The sequence below is a fragment of the Phaethon aethereus genome (assembly GCF_964289735.1).
Source record: "Phaethon aethereus genome assembly, chromosome: 2".
NCBI lineage: Eukaryota > Metazoa > Chordata > Aves > Phaethontiformes > Phaethontidae > Phaethon > Phaethon aethereus.
In genome coordinates, this window is record NC_138582.1 from 25,191,683 (window position 1) to 25,207,326 (window position 15,644).

Sequence of the window (15,644 nt, forward strand, 5' to 3'; positions counted from 1 at the left end):
TTCTGCTTTCTTACCATGTGAACTCTTTCCTGAACCCTTGGATAAACACCAAGAAGAGAAAATAAAAAAGTGGTGCTTCCACCATGTCAATAATTAGATGTTTTCAGAGATGACTACTGTCACAGACATGCTAACCATGAAAAGCAAAATAGGCATTAAAAGTGGGTTAGACATAGACTTTCTGAACCTGGACAGCTGGAAAAACTTCTGAAAAAACGTCAGCTGGTCTACGGGGATTCACCATGCTCCTAATCTAAGGCCTTACCATGGCTGGTGATCACAGAGTATTGATTCTATTAACAACTCGCACAAGACAACTGTTCTCATTAATTTCAGTTAGCAGCTGGAGAACATTACCATGCTCCTACAGTACATTTTCCGTTTAGTTTCATCCAAAAGGGATCCAGCTCCTTAGTTCTGAGACCATCCCACGATGGAGGTCAAAGCACAGTAAGTCTAGACAACCAGGAGATTTCTTCAGAAGCACAAACTTCATCTGAACTACACCACAAACAGTTACAGAGAGAATGTCTTGTTCAGAACACAACAGGCAAGCTGAGAAAAGGCAACATTCACTTACTAGATACCATTGCTGAAGCTGCTACAGGCACAGAAGGGAAAACTGTACACACAGCTCCTGGCAGCTTCCTTACCTTGCAACACCTACACCAGTACAGAGCCATACCCTTGCCTTGCATTCTCTTCATTACACTTACAATTTACAAATTGCATCCATTTGAACACAAAAAAACTACTGAAATCATTGGTGTTATACAATGTCAATACATTTTGTAATAATGACTAGGCTGATTTTGACAATATTCATCTTGAAATTTAAAATCTGCATTTAAAATCTGAGCTCCTTAGGTAAGAATACAGCCTCAAGTACCTTTTTGACTGCTTTTCTGTTCCCAAGTCTGCTACCAACAGTAAACATGCCTGCCACAGTGTACTTTGCTTCTCTTTTGAAACAGGTATAATGTTGACATTTGCAGGACTAAATATTTCAAGGAATGAAACTATCAAGTTTTAGATCTTTCTAATAAGCATTTATTTTTCAGCCAGTTGGAGAGAATGCTTAGAAGACAAGCTGGCAGAAAAAAAGGAAAACATACCTTATTTACATCTTTCATGCTCATGTATACTGTCACAATAAAAAGAACTGGGAAAATGTTACAACAACCAGAAAGTTCGGCTGCAGTAGGCACTCATACATTCACTGTCTTGCTCAGTCATCTGCTGTTTGTCTGCTCAAAACAGTGTCCTCCTAGTCAGAACCTTCTCACATAAACAGTCACATGCATTCTCAAGATACTGGGACAGTTTATCATGCCTTGTCCCTATGGGTGTTCTCAGAAGCTCAGTACGGCACTGCCAATGAAGATGTCACCCAGTATCACACAGAACAGAAAGCAAGAGTGCTTACTACCCGAAGTCTTGTCCTTTAGCAGAAACACCTAAAAGCAAGTCTCACTCATCCAGTCTAAGCACTAGGATTAGGTCAGAATTGCCCATCTATCTTTGCCTATAGGCAGCACACCAACATTAGAAGCTCTCCTAGGGGCCAGGCATAAGCAGAGGAGGAATCCAGTGGGACCAAGCATATCTTTCATGGTAATCTGTTTCAGATCTTTGAAATCACCCTTACTTACCTGTGAAAAGGACTTCAAAAAGAAACATGCTGACAAATTCACATGAAAACTGTACAAAATTACTAACATGGTAACCAGCACTTCGGTAAGCAAGCCAGCTATTCAGGTTGAGGCAACCCAATGGCAGTAGAAGGGCTTCTACATCTAGGTTAAGACATGTGTCCACAGACATCTTTGAACAAATTCACAGCAAAAACAATTTCTTTTGCAAGCAGAATTACTGCAATCTAAAATGTCAGATATCTTGCTTTTAAAGTCTTTTCACATGAAAGTGCTTAGTAGAAAAAAATAGGTAAGTCACATGGTCACTCTTACTTGCCCAGCTAGAACATATGAATATTAATCCAGCTATAAGCAAAACTGTTCAGTATGTCCTCTTCCTCCACTCATTTGAAAACACTGGAAATATGAAGACAGCAAGTGTCTGAACCAAATGCTGCAAGGCCTTTTCTAGCAGCTGTTGCAGCCTGCCTTTACTCTACTGCTCCCTCTATTGAAAAAGTAAGTTTACCAAATGTTTTTGCAAGAGATTAGTGGGACACGGTACTTCTGTCTCAGAAAGAGAACACCCTTGAAAGAGAATCTCCTACCTAAAACATTTCACATCAGACAATTCATAGAAAACATAAGAACTCCCGACTGGCGTTCTTGACAGAAAATGACATAAGACTCAACAAAAAGCTCTGCCAAACCTTCCTGAACCTTTGAAAAAGATTAAGCTCTACTTAGTAAGGTCCAATTTACACAAAGGAATTTGGTTTAATTAAAAGTAATATGGAAAACTGTTCTTGGTTACTTACATATACTTATTTTGTATGCACACGTACACAGACACAGACAAAATCCTGTTTGTTAGATTAAGCTATTAAAACACAAATAAAAGCAACATGAACTGGATGCTAAATGACAAATTTCATATTCATCATTAACCTGAGATTATGATTCAACACTAGCTGATGACATAGTTGGGCAGGTCTACATATAAACTTCACCTTAAACTTTGCAAACAAGTGTTAAAACTCAGTATCAGATTTACTGAACTAAAGATACCACTATGAAAATTAGTAAGTGCCAAATGAAAATATTTCAAAAATAGAGAGCTTGAACTTCTACACAAGCAAACAAAAAGCAGAAAGGTAGGCCACTAAAAACTGTTTGTCCTCTGACTTCAAATCTTATCATATTTTTGCTGTCACTGAAGAGCATACGTACACGCTCAAATAGATAAAACATCACTGAGTGTCCATACAGACACATTCAATTGAACTACTACAAGCCAGGTGTGAAGGAGAAAAACAGCAAAGCACTGCTTCAGACCTAGCTTACCACCTAAGCAAACACTTTATAAAACTATATCCTCAAACATAAGCTTTCTACCTTCACTCTCATAACCTTTCTGCACACCCTATCTACCATCTCGATCATTTCCCAGTCAGGATCAATTTCTGCTTTCAGCATTCTTTGATGACAGTCTCTACTGATCGCGAGATAAGAATGTGTCTGCTATTCCGACAGTCATGCTTGTGGGCTGTTCTATTTCCACAAAGTTGTTATATTCCCTCAAAACCTTCTTTGTAATACCTCATAAAAGGAACAGTGTTTAATCATCTCTATGATGATCCAAAAAACTACTTGGTTTCCCTGTGCCCCTGTAAGTGCTTGTATCTAGCAGTCTTCCCTGATTACATAATTAGTTATCCTTGGGGTAGAGTTTTCATCTTCATATACATCAGGATATTCCTGATGCCCTGTGTCCTGATTAAAGGCAAGGACTCAAAAGTGAAGCAGTAATACAGATAATACATTTCTCCTTGAATCTCCCCATTTGTGTCAGTTCCAAGACTAAAAACCACAGAATTCAAGGTTGAACATAAAGAAGACGAGTCTTGTGGTTAGTTACAATGTCAGGAAGGTGAAGGAAACAGTCACAGGCTTGTCCTTCCCAATTTGCACAGATTGAGTTTAAAGCCTCTGTTTTGGGCACAGAGATATTGTGGCGGGAAGGGGGTGGGGGGAGGGGGAGAAATGAGGAAAGAATTTCAAATAGCTTAAAAAAAAAACCAACCAGAGTTTGCATAGAAAAGAAAAAAGTTGAAAAAGTTAAGAAGAGCCCAACAGGACAAAAAAGGAGAAAAACTCTAGGAGGAAAAACAGTATCAACAGAGGTTTAGCAAGGGGATTTCAATTCTAGCTAAAAGTCCTGAGATGTAACATATAGAGATAAGTAATGACAAGACTATAATACTGGAACTTTAACCACCCTCTAAAACAATAGATAACATTCATGAAGAACAGTCTCATGGGAGCCAACTACCATAATTTAACAAATACAAACCAAGCAAACATTTAAGTGTTCAAGAACACATTTCAAACCTTACTTACCAACATATTTCATTAATTTGATAACATTATAAATGGTCATACCTAAAACTCAATGCTGCAGAAGGTTACGATCAGGAGCAAAAAAACAGGCACAGTTGCATTAAGCTGACAGACATCAAAAAGCAATGCAAAATGCCTCACATCCAATTTCTACTTCCATTCCTGGCATTAACCAAATCCATAACTAAAAGAGCACATACAAAGCATGTTCAATAGAACACCACTTTAATCATTGCAAAGTTCTGCTCCTGATGCACTTAAGTTTCATTTTCTTATAAAGTAGACATATTTATTTAACATTCTGGTTTTAGAAGTGGTAGTATCACTTGTAGAGGAGGAAAGGAAGGAAGAAAAGCACAGAAAAGAAGGGAAAAGCAATGACCTTCAAAATGCTCAAACTTCCAAATTCCCTAAAAAACAACACTAATTATGCACTGTGGATTTTGTATATCACTGGGTGAACTTAGCAATTATAGAACATTTCTGCTTAGAACAGGAGAATATTAGTATAAAATTAGAAATTCAGCCATTACTGTCTATGCAACCAAACTAACACTGAAGTTCTGAACTAACAATGGCACAGCATCAGTAAGAATAAAGGACAGATGTATAGAAGCATTTCCAAGGGACCGACACTCTTCAAAAACATACAAAGGGAGAAAGTGTTTCTGCTCAAAAAATTCTGTAAGATCTACTGGACGATACCTTCAAACAATGTCATGTATTTTAATCCCCATACATCTTCAAAATAAACAGTCTTTTAAATACCCCCTTTCCAAAGAATACACATCACACTAAGTTGAGGTCAGAAACTCTATTTTTTGCTCAGGTGAAGTTATGCATGTGCTCATTAAAGGTTTCACCTGAGCAATGAAAGGAAGGATCAAGCCAATAACTGTTTGAGAACTAAACTAAACCTTCTTGCTAATTATGCTCTTTGCTGATATGGAGTTCTCAGCAGAGCAGATCCAGTTGGAGATAAATTCACTGAAGTTCATTTTACTACCGTTTTCCACAGAAATATTCTGTTTTGATCAGATTTTTCATTCACTGATTACAAAAAGATTTTTATGACAATTGGTTTTAGCCAATTACACTGGAAGTTAGAACACAAGAATTTGTCAAAACATTTTTTATAAAACACTTTCAAATAGTAACTTAAGGAATAAAACTCAAGCTGTCAACTTTTTAAACCATATCCTCAGAAAACAGCATAGAAGTGTTTTCATTTACATTCTTGTTAGTCAAAGGTAATCCTTCTATGGCACAGACCCAAATTTTACCCTCCTGAGTGCACATACCATTGAATAATTTGTTCAAATGTCAGTTGCAATTTTCAAAAATCCTTTCTTGCCTCTGAATCTTAAACATCTGTAACAAATACTTGTTTTGAGAGTGCTTTACATTCGTGACACTTGACCTTTTGCTGTATGCACCACAAAATTTAAGTTTCAAATACCATGCAAACAGGAAATATGATCATTCCAGCAGTAGCCATCTGCATGGTCCGATATCAAATATTGTTCTGGGTTGCACAAAGTCATGGGCTACAAATCTTTTTCTGCAACTTCTATAATTAGTTGCAATTTGCTGCTTCTAAAACACATTTCTCATGGAACATCTGGCCACAAAATCTTACCTTAACATTGGAAAAGTACTTGGCATTTGGCTGTTGGTGTGCGTACATGTGTGTATATGCACATGCATGCATGCATGTAGATCAAGTGTAACTACAGAATGCAAACATATGCTTTGTGGGTGGCATACCTAGCACTAGATATTTCTATTTCAGCAACAAAAGCCTTTTAGCTCTGGACATGTAAAATATCAAACATGATGGAAAAGTGTTTTCCAAACTTCTTGCTGGCTTATATCTAGTTATTGATGTGAAATGTTAACAGCTCATCAAGCACCCTACCAAACACTTCAGAGCTCTGCACAAAATGGAATTTTCTTTTCCATGATCCTTAATATAACTGGAGGACTCTATGTTGAAATTGAAACATGAACAAGGCTTTAAAAAAAACCCACACACACCCCCACAAAAGCTCTCTAGAGTTCAAGCACCACATTGACTAAAAAAAGACAAGTTCAACATTAACATACCCAAGTATTTTTGTTAACTAAGTTAGACATATAACAAAATTGAGCCACTGCATATTTCAGCTTCACTGTGTCAGAAGGAAATCTTTACACTGTTTCACAGGATCAGGAATGGACAAATCATTGCAAGCAACTACACAAAAAGTCCTTTGAGATCCTTACAGGTAAGAAGTCTTCCAAGTACACTCAAGCAAGTACTGTAACTTGTAAAGGGCAGTGAGAATTACACTCCAGAATTTTAAAGCACTCCTTTAATAACAACACCACACCTTTTAAAAAATGCCCAACGATCAGTGGTGCCACACACAGCTGTCTCAAGCAACCAGCACTGCTTCTTGGGAGGCAGAAGCTGGAAGCATGAAGGATACTATATTGCTCTTGAAATCCATTTCTTGACTAGTCATAAGAAAACTCTGGCAGAGCACTATTAACACACTTTTAATTCTTTATTAGCTGTAGCTGTGTTCTTGCAGATATGAAAACAAGCATAAAAGGAAGATACCAACCATGATGAGAATAACAATACTAGCCTCTCAGAAAATAACAGGGACCATAACTTCATGTGCCTGATTCTTTAAAGCCGTCTGAAGAAAGTGACCTATAGAAGCTATTATTCTCATCAACATCTCAATGTCAGAAAAGCATTCATCACACCTCTTACCTGAGCTCCATCCTTTAACTTCAAGATGCATTCCATTGTATTGATAGTGATGACAACTGGTTCTGATCCCAATTTTGTCCATGGCACATGAATCCGAAGTTCATGAATATGTCCACTTAAAAAAGTAAATGGTAGTTTCAGTTCCTAACAACAACAGAAAGTGGTGAATTAGCTACTGAAAAATATCAAAATTCAAGACACATTTGTAACTTTAAATAGTACCGTTCTAGCACAAAACAGAAGTCAAAATTTATTCTCCTTCCCCAAATGAGCAGTGTGCCATGGGGTTGGCAACCGTCTTTATAACTGCTTGCACACTTACATTACAATTAGTCTGTACAAAAGAGAGATTGGGATTACCATGTCCTTGATAATGAAAGACAGTTTAAAACCATCTCTTGTATGAAGCTACTGCAAAATGTGTCACTATTCAAAAGACAAGTAGAAATGAACCAGGAGAAAGTAAATGCTTAAACTGATATGCAACCTGCATTATTCTGAAGAATACCAATTTGGAATTAAACAAATATTGACAAAGCCGTAGCAAGGCAATTTCTTCCAAAATATTTTAATACTTTGAGTTGTAAGAACTCAGTGCTCTTCAGATTGGCCCATTGTTGCCCCATTAACACCAAACTGCTCAGTAAATACAAAGTTATTAAATTCTTCATTAGCAAAACCAGACGACTCCTCACCAAGGCCTAACGTGGATGTCATAATGCTTTAAAAACTGGTGCAAGTCAGTCCAGAACTCCTAAGAAATGCCCGCCGCTCGACGCAGTCAATGCATAGGTCACACCTCTCCAGGACAGCCTCAGCGAGTCAGCTGCTGCATGCGCCAAGTTAGCAGCAAACAAGGTGGTGCTAAGGTTTAGATAAGTTCTTTGGATACAAAGTGTTGAAACTTCCCCAGTAGCTTCAAGGGTTCTCCTGGGAAACATGAGCTTAATGCTTATCAGAATAGTCAGGCTAGAGGGCCCCAGGACAAAATAGTGAAAATACATGCTTAGGGCAAAATAAAGAAACAATATTTGATATTATGTCAGCATTTTAAGTCAGTGTTCTCAACACTAAGTATTCTAATGATGAGGCTTCAATGATGATACATTTTACCTTTCTGACTCCTACCCAGAAACCTATATTTTTGGGTATAATAAAGTTTTAATGGGGAGAAAACAACAGATATCTTGACTTGGAGTTGCTTACAGCCTGGTGTTTGCATCTTCATCTTACATGCTGGAAACTACAGATGTGAATCTTGTCAGGTTGAGAAAGAAGTTGCTGGGCAATAATTTGGGCCATTAGAATAGAATATTATCAGTTGGAAGGGCCCTACAACGATCATCTTGTCCAACTGCCTGAGCACTTCAGGACGAACCAAAAGTTAAAGCATGCCCAAATGCCTCTTAAACACTGACAGGCTTGGGGCATCAACCACCTCTCTCGGTAAGACTGTTCCAGTGTTTGGCCACCCTCTTGGTAAAGAGATGCTTCCTAATGTCCACTCTAAACCTCCCCTGGTCCAGCTTTGAACCATTCCCACATGTCCTATCCCTGGATACCAGGAAGAAGAAATCAGCACCTCCCCTTCCACGTCCCCTCCTCAGGAAGTTGTGGAGAACAATGAGGTCTCCCCTCAGCCTCCTTTTCTCCAAACTAGGCAAACCTGAGTCCTTAGCTGCTCCTCATAGGACATTCCTTCCAGCCCTTTCACCAGCTTTGTTGGCCTCTTCTAGACACATTCAAGGACCTTCATATCCTTCTCAAATTGTGGAGCCCAGAACTGCACACAGTGCTCAAGATGAGGCCGCAACAACGCTGAATACACCTCTTTTGACTGGCTAGTTGTACTGGGTTTGATGCACCCCAGGAGGCAGTTTGCCCTCTTGGCTGCCAAGGGCATGCTGCTGACTCATGCTGAGCCTCCTGTCGATGAGCACCCCAGATTCTTAACTGCTGTGTTTCTTAGTAAACTCAGGGACAAAAACCCTTGTTCAGAACTTCAGAATTTCCCTAGCAAAACTGGGCAACATGGGGCTTAAGCATCTTTGCACCTTGGCTCAGTTTAGGTACTTACATGCTTCAACTCGGTACTCCTCAGAATGAGTGGAAGTTAAATAGAGAAGGTCTACAAAATTCTGAGGTCAAGCAGGCAAGCTGCTAGGGAATTTCAGATAGACATCTAGAAGTGGATCCAGAAAGCCTGTTTTCCTGCACTACCTGACCCTAGACCTACCCCTGCTGTATAAAAGTTCTACATGAATGAAATTTGAGGACGTGTGGATTTTGCACTTGGTACTCGCCATATATTATAAAGTCTACCTATAGAATATTTCTGTGAAGGTAGTTAATGTGATCATTTGCCTAACATCTTGAAACTGTAATCAAATCTTAGTGACCTGTTTTGAAAGCCTAGAAAAAATAAAAATTTTTAGTAAGTAGTTACCATGGTGTAAGTTCAGAGTTGAAATAACTGCTATTGCAACTGTGCCAGGTTAGCATCCTGAGATAGCCTCTAGTCACCCAAAAGAGAAGTCAACTATTCTTACAGAGGAATACCTGGCACCATCACAGCGACAACAGCTGCTAAAAGGAGCAATTTTAAGGAACACGCTTCATCTGCAGCTGATGTCTCCTCAGCCTTTCTACTGGTACTATGAAAAAGTTCATCTTGCTTCCAAGAGCTAAAATTAGATGAAGTATATTCACTGCTGACAAAAATCTTCACAGAAGACAACCACACAAAATTATAGCTCTATTTTTTTTGCAAAGTACAGCCTTCAGTTTATAAATTAGTTTTTGGCATTTAATGAGCTTTCATTAATGAAGTTTGGAAAAAAAAAAACCCCACACAAAACAACACACCCGCCTCATGGCAGGGAAACTCTTGACTCCTACCTCAGCCATGCTTACACAAAGTCGCATCTAGTTTCAAGTTCTCATTCCAAAAGATGACAGTTACAGACTTTCTCATAAAAAGTTTGAGGAAAATTGTTAATGTGTTTTTATAAAGTGTTTTTTCTTCATCTCATTCACTAATATACTGAAGGATTTTAGCTAAAAGTCTCTCCCCTAGAAATTCAGCCTTAAGCTTACAATCAACACAAATAAAATTTTAATCCAGACAGCTTCAGTTAAGCCACTGAAAAGCAAGTACTGGGCAGTTTAGCTACAGATGTTGCTACACCGATCATACAATAAGTGAAAAAGTAACTTATATCCCACAGCTTTTGGCAAGGATGGGGGGAACAGAAATAAAATATAAAAAAAATGCCATCTAAAAATACATTAAGAGACAATGCTTTCATTACTCAAGACAGCAAACTATCACTATTAACAGTAATAGAACTAAATTCCCTTTCCAGACTCACAGATATATAGTCTTTATGTCTTTATACTCATCAATACTGCAATATCCATTTAAATCCTGACTGGTGTTCACAAGTTTAAGTTATGAGTTTACTTCAAAAGGCATTCTAGAATAGATCTTTTTCCACTATTTGCTGGATGGATTTACCACATTCTCATTTTGTCTACTATGATATTGAAAGAAATAGAAGTAAAAATTCTTTCAAAAGGAGGCAACACAACTGAATGCACAGCATATTTAGAACACACAGTTCTTCTTTTTCAAAGGAATTTAGATACAAATGTTGGCTGACAATCCTAATTGCACAAGCAAGTTTCCTTAAAGCAATGCAGAGAAATCTTTGTTGTGCTATTTCAGTAGACAATACAAAACAAATGTATGCCAAATTTAGTAACCTGGTCATAATACAACATAACAAAGACCATTTTTATTCCTCCTCCTTTCCTGTGCAATCTTTCCCCTTACATTAAGTACTTGTGTGAAATTCTTCATATATCTTTTGCAGTTATGACTGATTAGACTTTACACTTTAGTTCTTATATTTACAAGATATAAATTATTCAAAAAAATTATGATATGGACGAAAACAAACTCCTGGGCTTGACACATAAATAACTGACCAACATCATGCAAGACTGAAGATCAGATTATCGTAATTCCCCTTGCCCTAAAATACAAGGCTCTCCCAAACCTTGGGGTGATCGGCAAGTACGGTTTCCTCCATGTCATTATTAACCTGTTCTTCACATTCAAGACTGTATTTCACAAGTAACCCAGTGGCATATAACACTGTCACTTACAGTAAGAATATTTTAATGCCCTTATTCCCTTAAAATTATTTTACGTACATCAACGTTTTTCATAATTCTTTCAGATACGAAAAGACCACATTACAGTGGTCTTTAGACCACTCAGTGATCTTTAGATCAAGTTCTCCTTTATCTTCCAAACAAAGACCGCTTCATCTTTCCCTTCTGAGTTCATAAAACAGCTCACATAATAAGCTACAACATTACTGAAATATACACAAGCAGTAAAAAGAGCTCAGCATGTATCTCATCTCTTTGGTACCACTGTGTAATAGAAATACTACACACAAGCTAGTTACCAAGTTCATAGTAGTTTTGTTACCTTTGGTACCATAGTGACTTCACATAAAAGTTGCCAAAAGTGCTTAAATATTATTTTATGGCTATTCCATAAATAATATTTAAATATCAGTTTTAAAGTTTAATTACAAAATACTTTAAGTAGTTTTTGTAGAAGTGCCAGTTACTATGCCTAGATGGAAATTTTCTTGGAATGCTTAGTCTTCTAGTAATTGTGTCTAGTAATCCTATCCAGGATAGGAAAAAACTAAGATCAAAATTTTATTATATTTAATCTTCAACTAAAGATAATTACTACAAAAATATCTGGCTATTCAAAGAATGACATAATTATTAGCAAAAGCTACACTGTATCTAGAAGGTTGAACTTGAGTACAAACTAGTACTCAGCTTTCACTGCAGAACTGGTACTGTCAAAAAAAAAATGGGAGCACAGCAGGGTAAGGACAGACCCTAAGAGTTACAGCAATAACATTCATCTTAGTTTAATGGGAGCCCATAAAACATACATATATATATACATGAAAACATGCTATGTATTTTCAGGTACTGAAACGTTGCCTTCGGGTTTGATAAATCTTCTATGTCAACAACTATATTGCATCTGGTTTCAAAAGGTATTGGTGCCAACTTGGTCCCAAAAGATCCCACTAAGATCTTCTAAAATACAGACAGCAGTTTACACTCCGTTCTCCTCTGTTATTTGGGATTCTATTTGGTGGCCCATAAGAGTGCAACATAACATGGGAACACTAACATCAGCTGAAGCGCAAGGAATGAAGGGAGAAAGCACAGAAGTGGTCCCAGATCTGTTATAAGGTGCTTTATCCAGATAGTTTGGCACCTATGCTAATATTCACGAATAATCATGTATAGTACCTCAACAGCTGGAATTCTCAGCAAATGTTTAAGGCTCCAGGCAAAGATATCCAGGGTATGCACATTTGTATCCAAAGCCTAAAGCATGAAATTAAGGCTGCATTCATGCCAGGCAAGGAGCAGGGAACTAGGCTGAGGATAACAACCCAGGACAGAAAGGATGTTGGAAGAGAAGAACAGTTAAGGTGACTAACTTTGGATGTTATGAATCCATCCAGGCAGAAAACCCGAGTAAAATAATATATACCAGTAATTTTTAGAGACTTTAGCTTTTCAAGTAAGCACCAGCTGCAAAGGCTTGGGAATGTTTTATTACCACATACTACATACTCAAAGAATTTTGCTGAGCAGGCATAAAGCAGCATCTCTCCCATAAAAAAAGAGAAAGATACCCTAAATACAGTCTGTGGGTCCAGATAAGTTCCAAAGAATGGTAAAAGCCAAATTAAGATCACTACATTCCACATAACACAGAGCCAAATAATGTAGAAAAATGAATCCGAGCTAAATTTTGCATTCGTTGCATATTCACATCCCCATTCAAGCTGATAAGATAGGTATATGTGGTAGATATATGATAGGTATATGCCACAGGTATATGTGGCAAAATTTGCCTCTACAAGAGCCATGACATTAACACATTGCACTGGATATTTAGGTACCCAGCTGATACATAGGCAGACAAAGACGAAGGCAGGGATCACCTATCAGCAAACTGCAACTGTTTGAAAGGGAACATCATAGATGACAGCAGCAAAATCCTAACAGCACCAGGTAACATATCACGTTTGATACATCCATCCCAAGTCACCATTTGTTATTAAGAAAAACTTTCTCTCTAGCAGTATAGCACTGGAACAGTTTACCCAAAGAGGAGGTTTTCACAACCAAGACAGGAGATTTCAAGACTCAACTGGAGAAAACCACAAGCTGATCGGACATAATGCTGGCAACAACCCTGCTCAGAACAGGAGGTTGGACTAGACGACCTCCAGGATTCCTTTCTGACCAACCCTTCTTTGATTCCATAATATATACATTTAAAAAAGGCTTTGAATATTCACAGGAGGAACACATCCTACACAACTGAACCCTAGCATCCATATCAGCTGCATGGACAAGCTGTACTAAGAAAAAGAGGAACTAAAAGACTTAATACAGAGGCCACCAAACACCTGAAGGAAGACAAATCAGGCTCTTTACAGAAGCACAGAAAATAGGACAAGATCTCTTGAAAGATTGTCTCCTCTTCCAGAACAGGATCAGAGATACTTTATTAATCATATATATTTCTTACACACTTTAAAAGGTCTTTCCTGATAGAGACCATGCGGTCTCCTCAGTCTGCTACAAAGCCTCAATCAGATTAAAACATGTGAAAATTTTCCTCAATGTCCAATATAAGTCTCCCTGAGTGCAGTTTATTCCATTTTTTCTTGTCTCATCCATACAACTCTTGCCCTATCTTGTCCCACCTTATTTTATTCAAAACTAAAAACACACTCCCTATTTTATTCTTCTTTCAACGGCCATACTGTTTAATCTCCCATTATTTTTTGCTGCATTTCTCTCAGCTCCTTCACTTGGACTACATCTGGACACAGGACTCTAGCTAAGACGCACTACACCATGCGCAACAGAAAACAGTTTTATCTGTCTCACGCACTCAACTCCTTGAGTTGTCAACTCAGATAAGTACAGAAGGAAACGGTCCCTCCACTAAGACTTAATCAATTCACACTGACAGCAGGCTCCAAACTCTGCAACAAGTGTTTTACTTGGTCAAACTTGACTTTTTGAGGCTAAGTTTTACAGAGCCTCTGATCTAATCCACACAAACCAGCTGATCAAATCTGTCCATCAATTACTCAAGTTTAGATACAACTGGAATGATGAAAACTGGAGTCATAAAACAATATAGAGAACACAAATCTGTGTTTCATATGCATAATTAAAAGTGATCCCACTCTACTTTGTGACATTCTGAATTAGTTACTATATGCAGTTGGTAAATATGACTGGAAAAGCAAAGTAATGTTCATACTGTAAAACAATGGTTACTGAAAGAAGAAACATGTACACAAAAAAGCCTTTCTCTTCACACCCCATAACTTCCAGAATGTGCAAAGAATTACTATTCATTACTAAACAAATGGTGTGGAATTAATGCAAGAATAACTAAATGCAGGGAAAACAAAAAGACTTGCATACAAAGAAAACCAGTGAGTACTAAACGAACACTTATCTGTGCAGACCAATGTAAATTATTTAGTCAACTTCTTTTAAATCAAAGACACAAAGACACAAACTGTAACTACTATAAACATAACATACCTGTTCAAGTACATCCAACTTTAATTCAAGTTTACTGAGTACAACATCTCCTCCCCAGAGTGACAACTGCAGATCTGAAGGCTTCAAGTTTTTTATGTAGCGATTCACATAACTCATCAAAATAGGAGTTACATAGGACTCCAGCATTCTGGAATATTTTTGTATCACAGGTCAGGCACTAGGGGAAAAAAACAAGACAGTGAGATATTATTTATAAATCTACCAGCCTAATTTTCAATAAAGCAGCAGTCACACAGTTTGGACGTATGAAAATTTGTATTTCAAATTCAGCTTTCTAAACATATGTCTATATGTAGAGATAGATATACTTACACATAAAGATGAAATATATACCAAGATGAAAGTACATCTAATTGCATTTACAAATTTCTAGCTTTTTTTTTTTTATATAGGACCTAATAGCTGGCTTGCTCACTATCAATAGAAAAGCCAACCCAAACAAACAAAAAAACAAAGGAAGTCAAGCAATCTACCATGCTTTCATGTGACACAAAGTCTAGACGTCAGTTTTAACTGCTAGAAGTCCATACTAAAACATTACCTGAGATACAGCTCCCCGATCTCACATCTCGAGTATCGTGCACATGGCAAAAATGCCAGCTTCGTGCCCCCCTTAACTCTAAGCAAACCAACAGCCTTCAAAACCCAAGTTGAAGTTACGTTAACGATTGCCACAGCGCCTCACCCATCCTGCCACCCTGAGGAGACCCTTCCCCGCCCCCATCACCGCCGCAGCCTCTCCAGGGCACCCCCACAAAGCCGGGAACCCCCCGCACGGACTTTCGGGACACCCTTCACGCCTGTCTCCCCCAGTCCCACGCCCTCTCAGGACCCCTTTACCTGCCCCTCCAAACACCTCTGAGGCTCCGTGCCCCTCGCCCTCACCGGGCCAGCCGGGCCGCGGGAGCCCCGCGCAGGCAGCTCCTGCCGGTCCGGCCCCACCGCACAGGCACTTCCGGGTTCCTAGGCGCGTGTGCTCTCCTCCAGAGACCGCCGCGTCCAACGTCCCCAGCCGGAAGAATTAGACGGCAGCACCGAGGCGCGCCCGGAAGTCGGTTTTGAAGCCGGCAAAGGTCACGCGGTCTGCCAGGAGTTGATGGGCGGGAGGGGGTGGCCGGGCGTTGCGCGGGGGG

The 15,644-nt window shown here is 38.6% G+C and overlaps 1 protein-coding gene across 1 annotated transcript in view; it reads right to left on the reverse strand.

Annotated features, from left to right (window-relative positions):
* Positions 1-14,637, reverse strand: part of VPS13B (vacuolar protein sorting 13 homolog B) — a gene marked incomplete at both ends in the record, with an annotated part of 485,525 nt that extends 470,888 nt beyond the window's left edge. Inside the window, 2 exons of the mRNA XM_081996267.1 lie at positions 6,802-6,942; positions 14,491-14,637. Of these exons, the coding sequence (XP_081852393.1) occupies positions 6,802-6,942; positions 14,491-14,637 (288 nt within the window). The remainder of the gene's footprint in view (positions 1-6,801; positions 6,943-14,490) is intronic.
* Between the last annotated feature and the right edge of the window lie 1,007 nt (positions 14,638-15,644).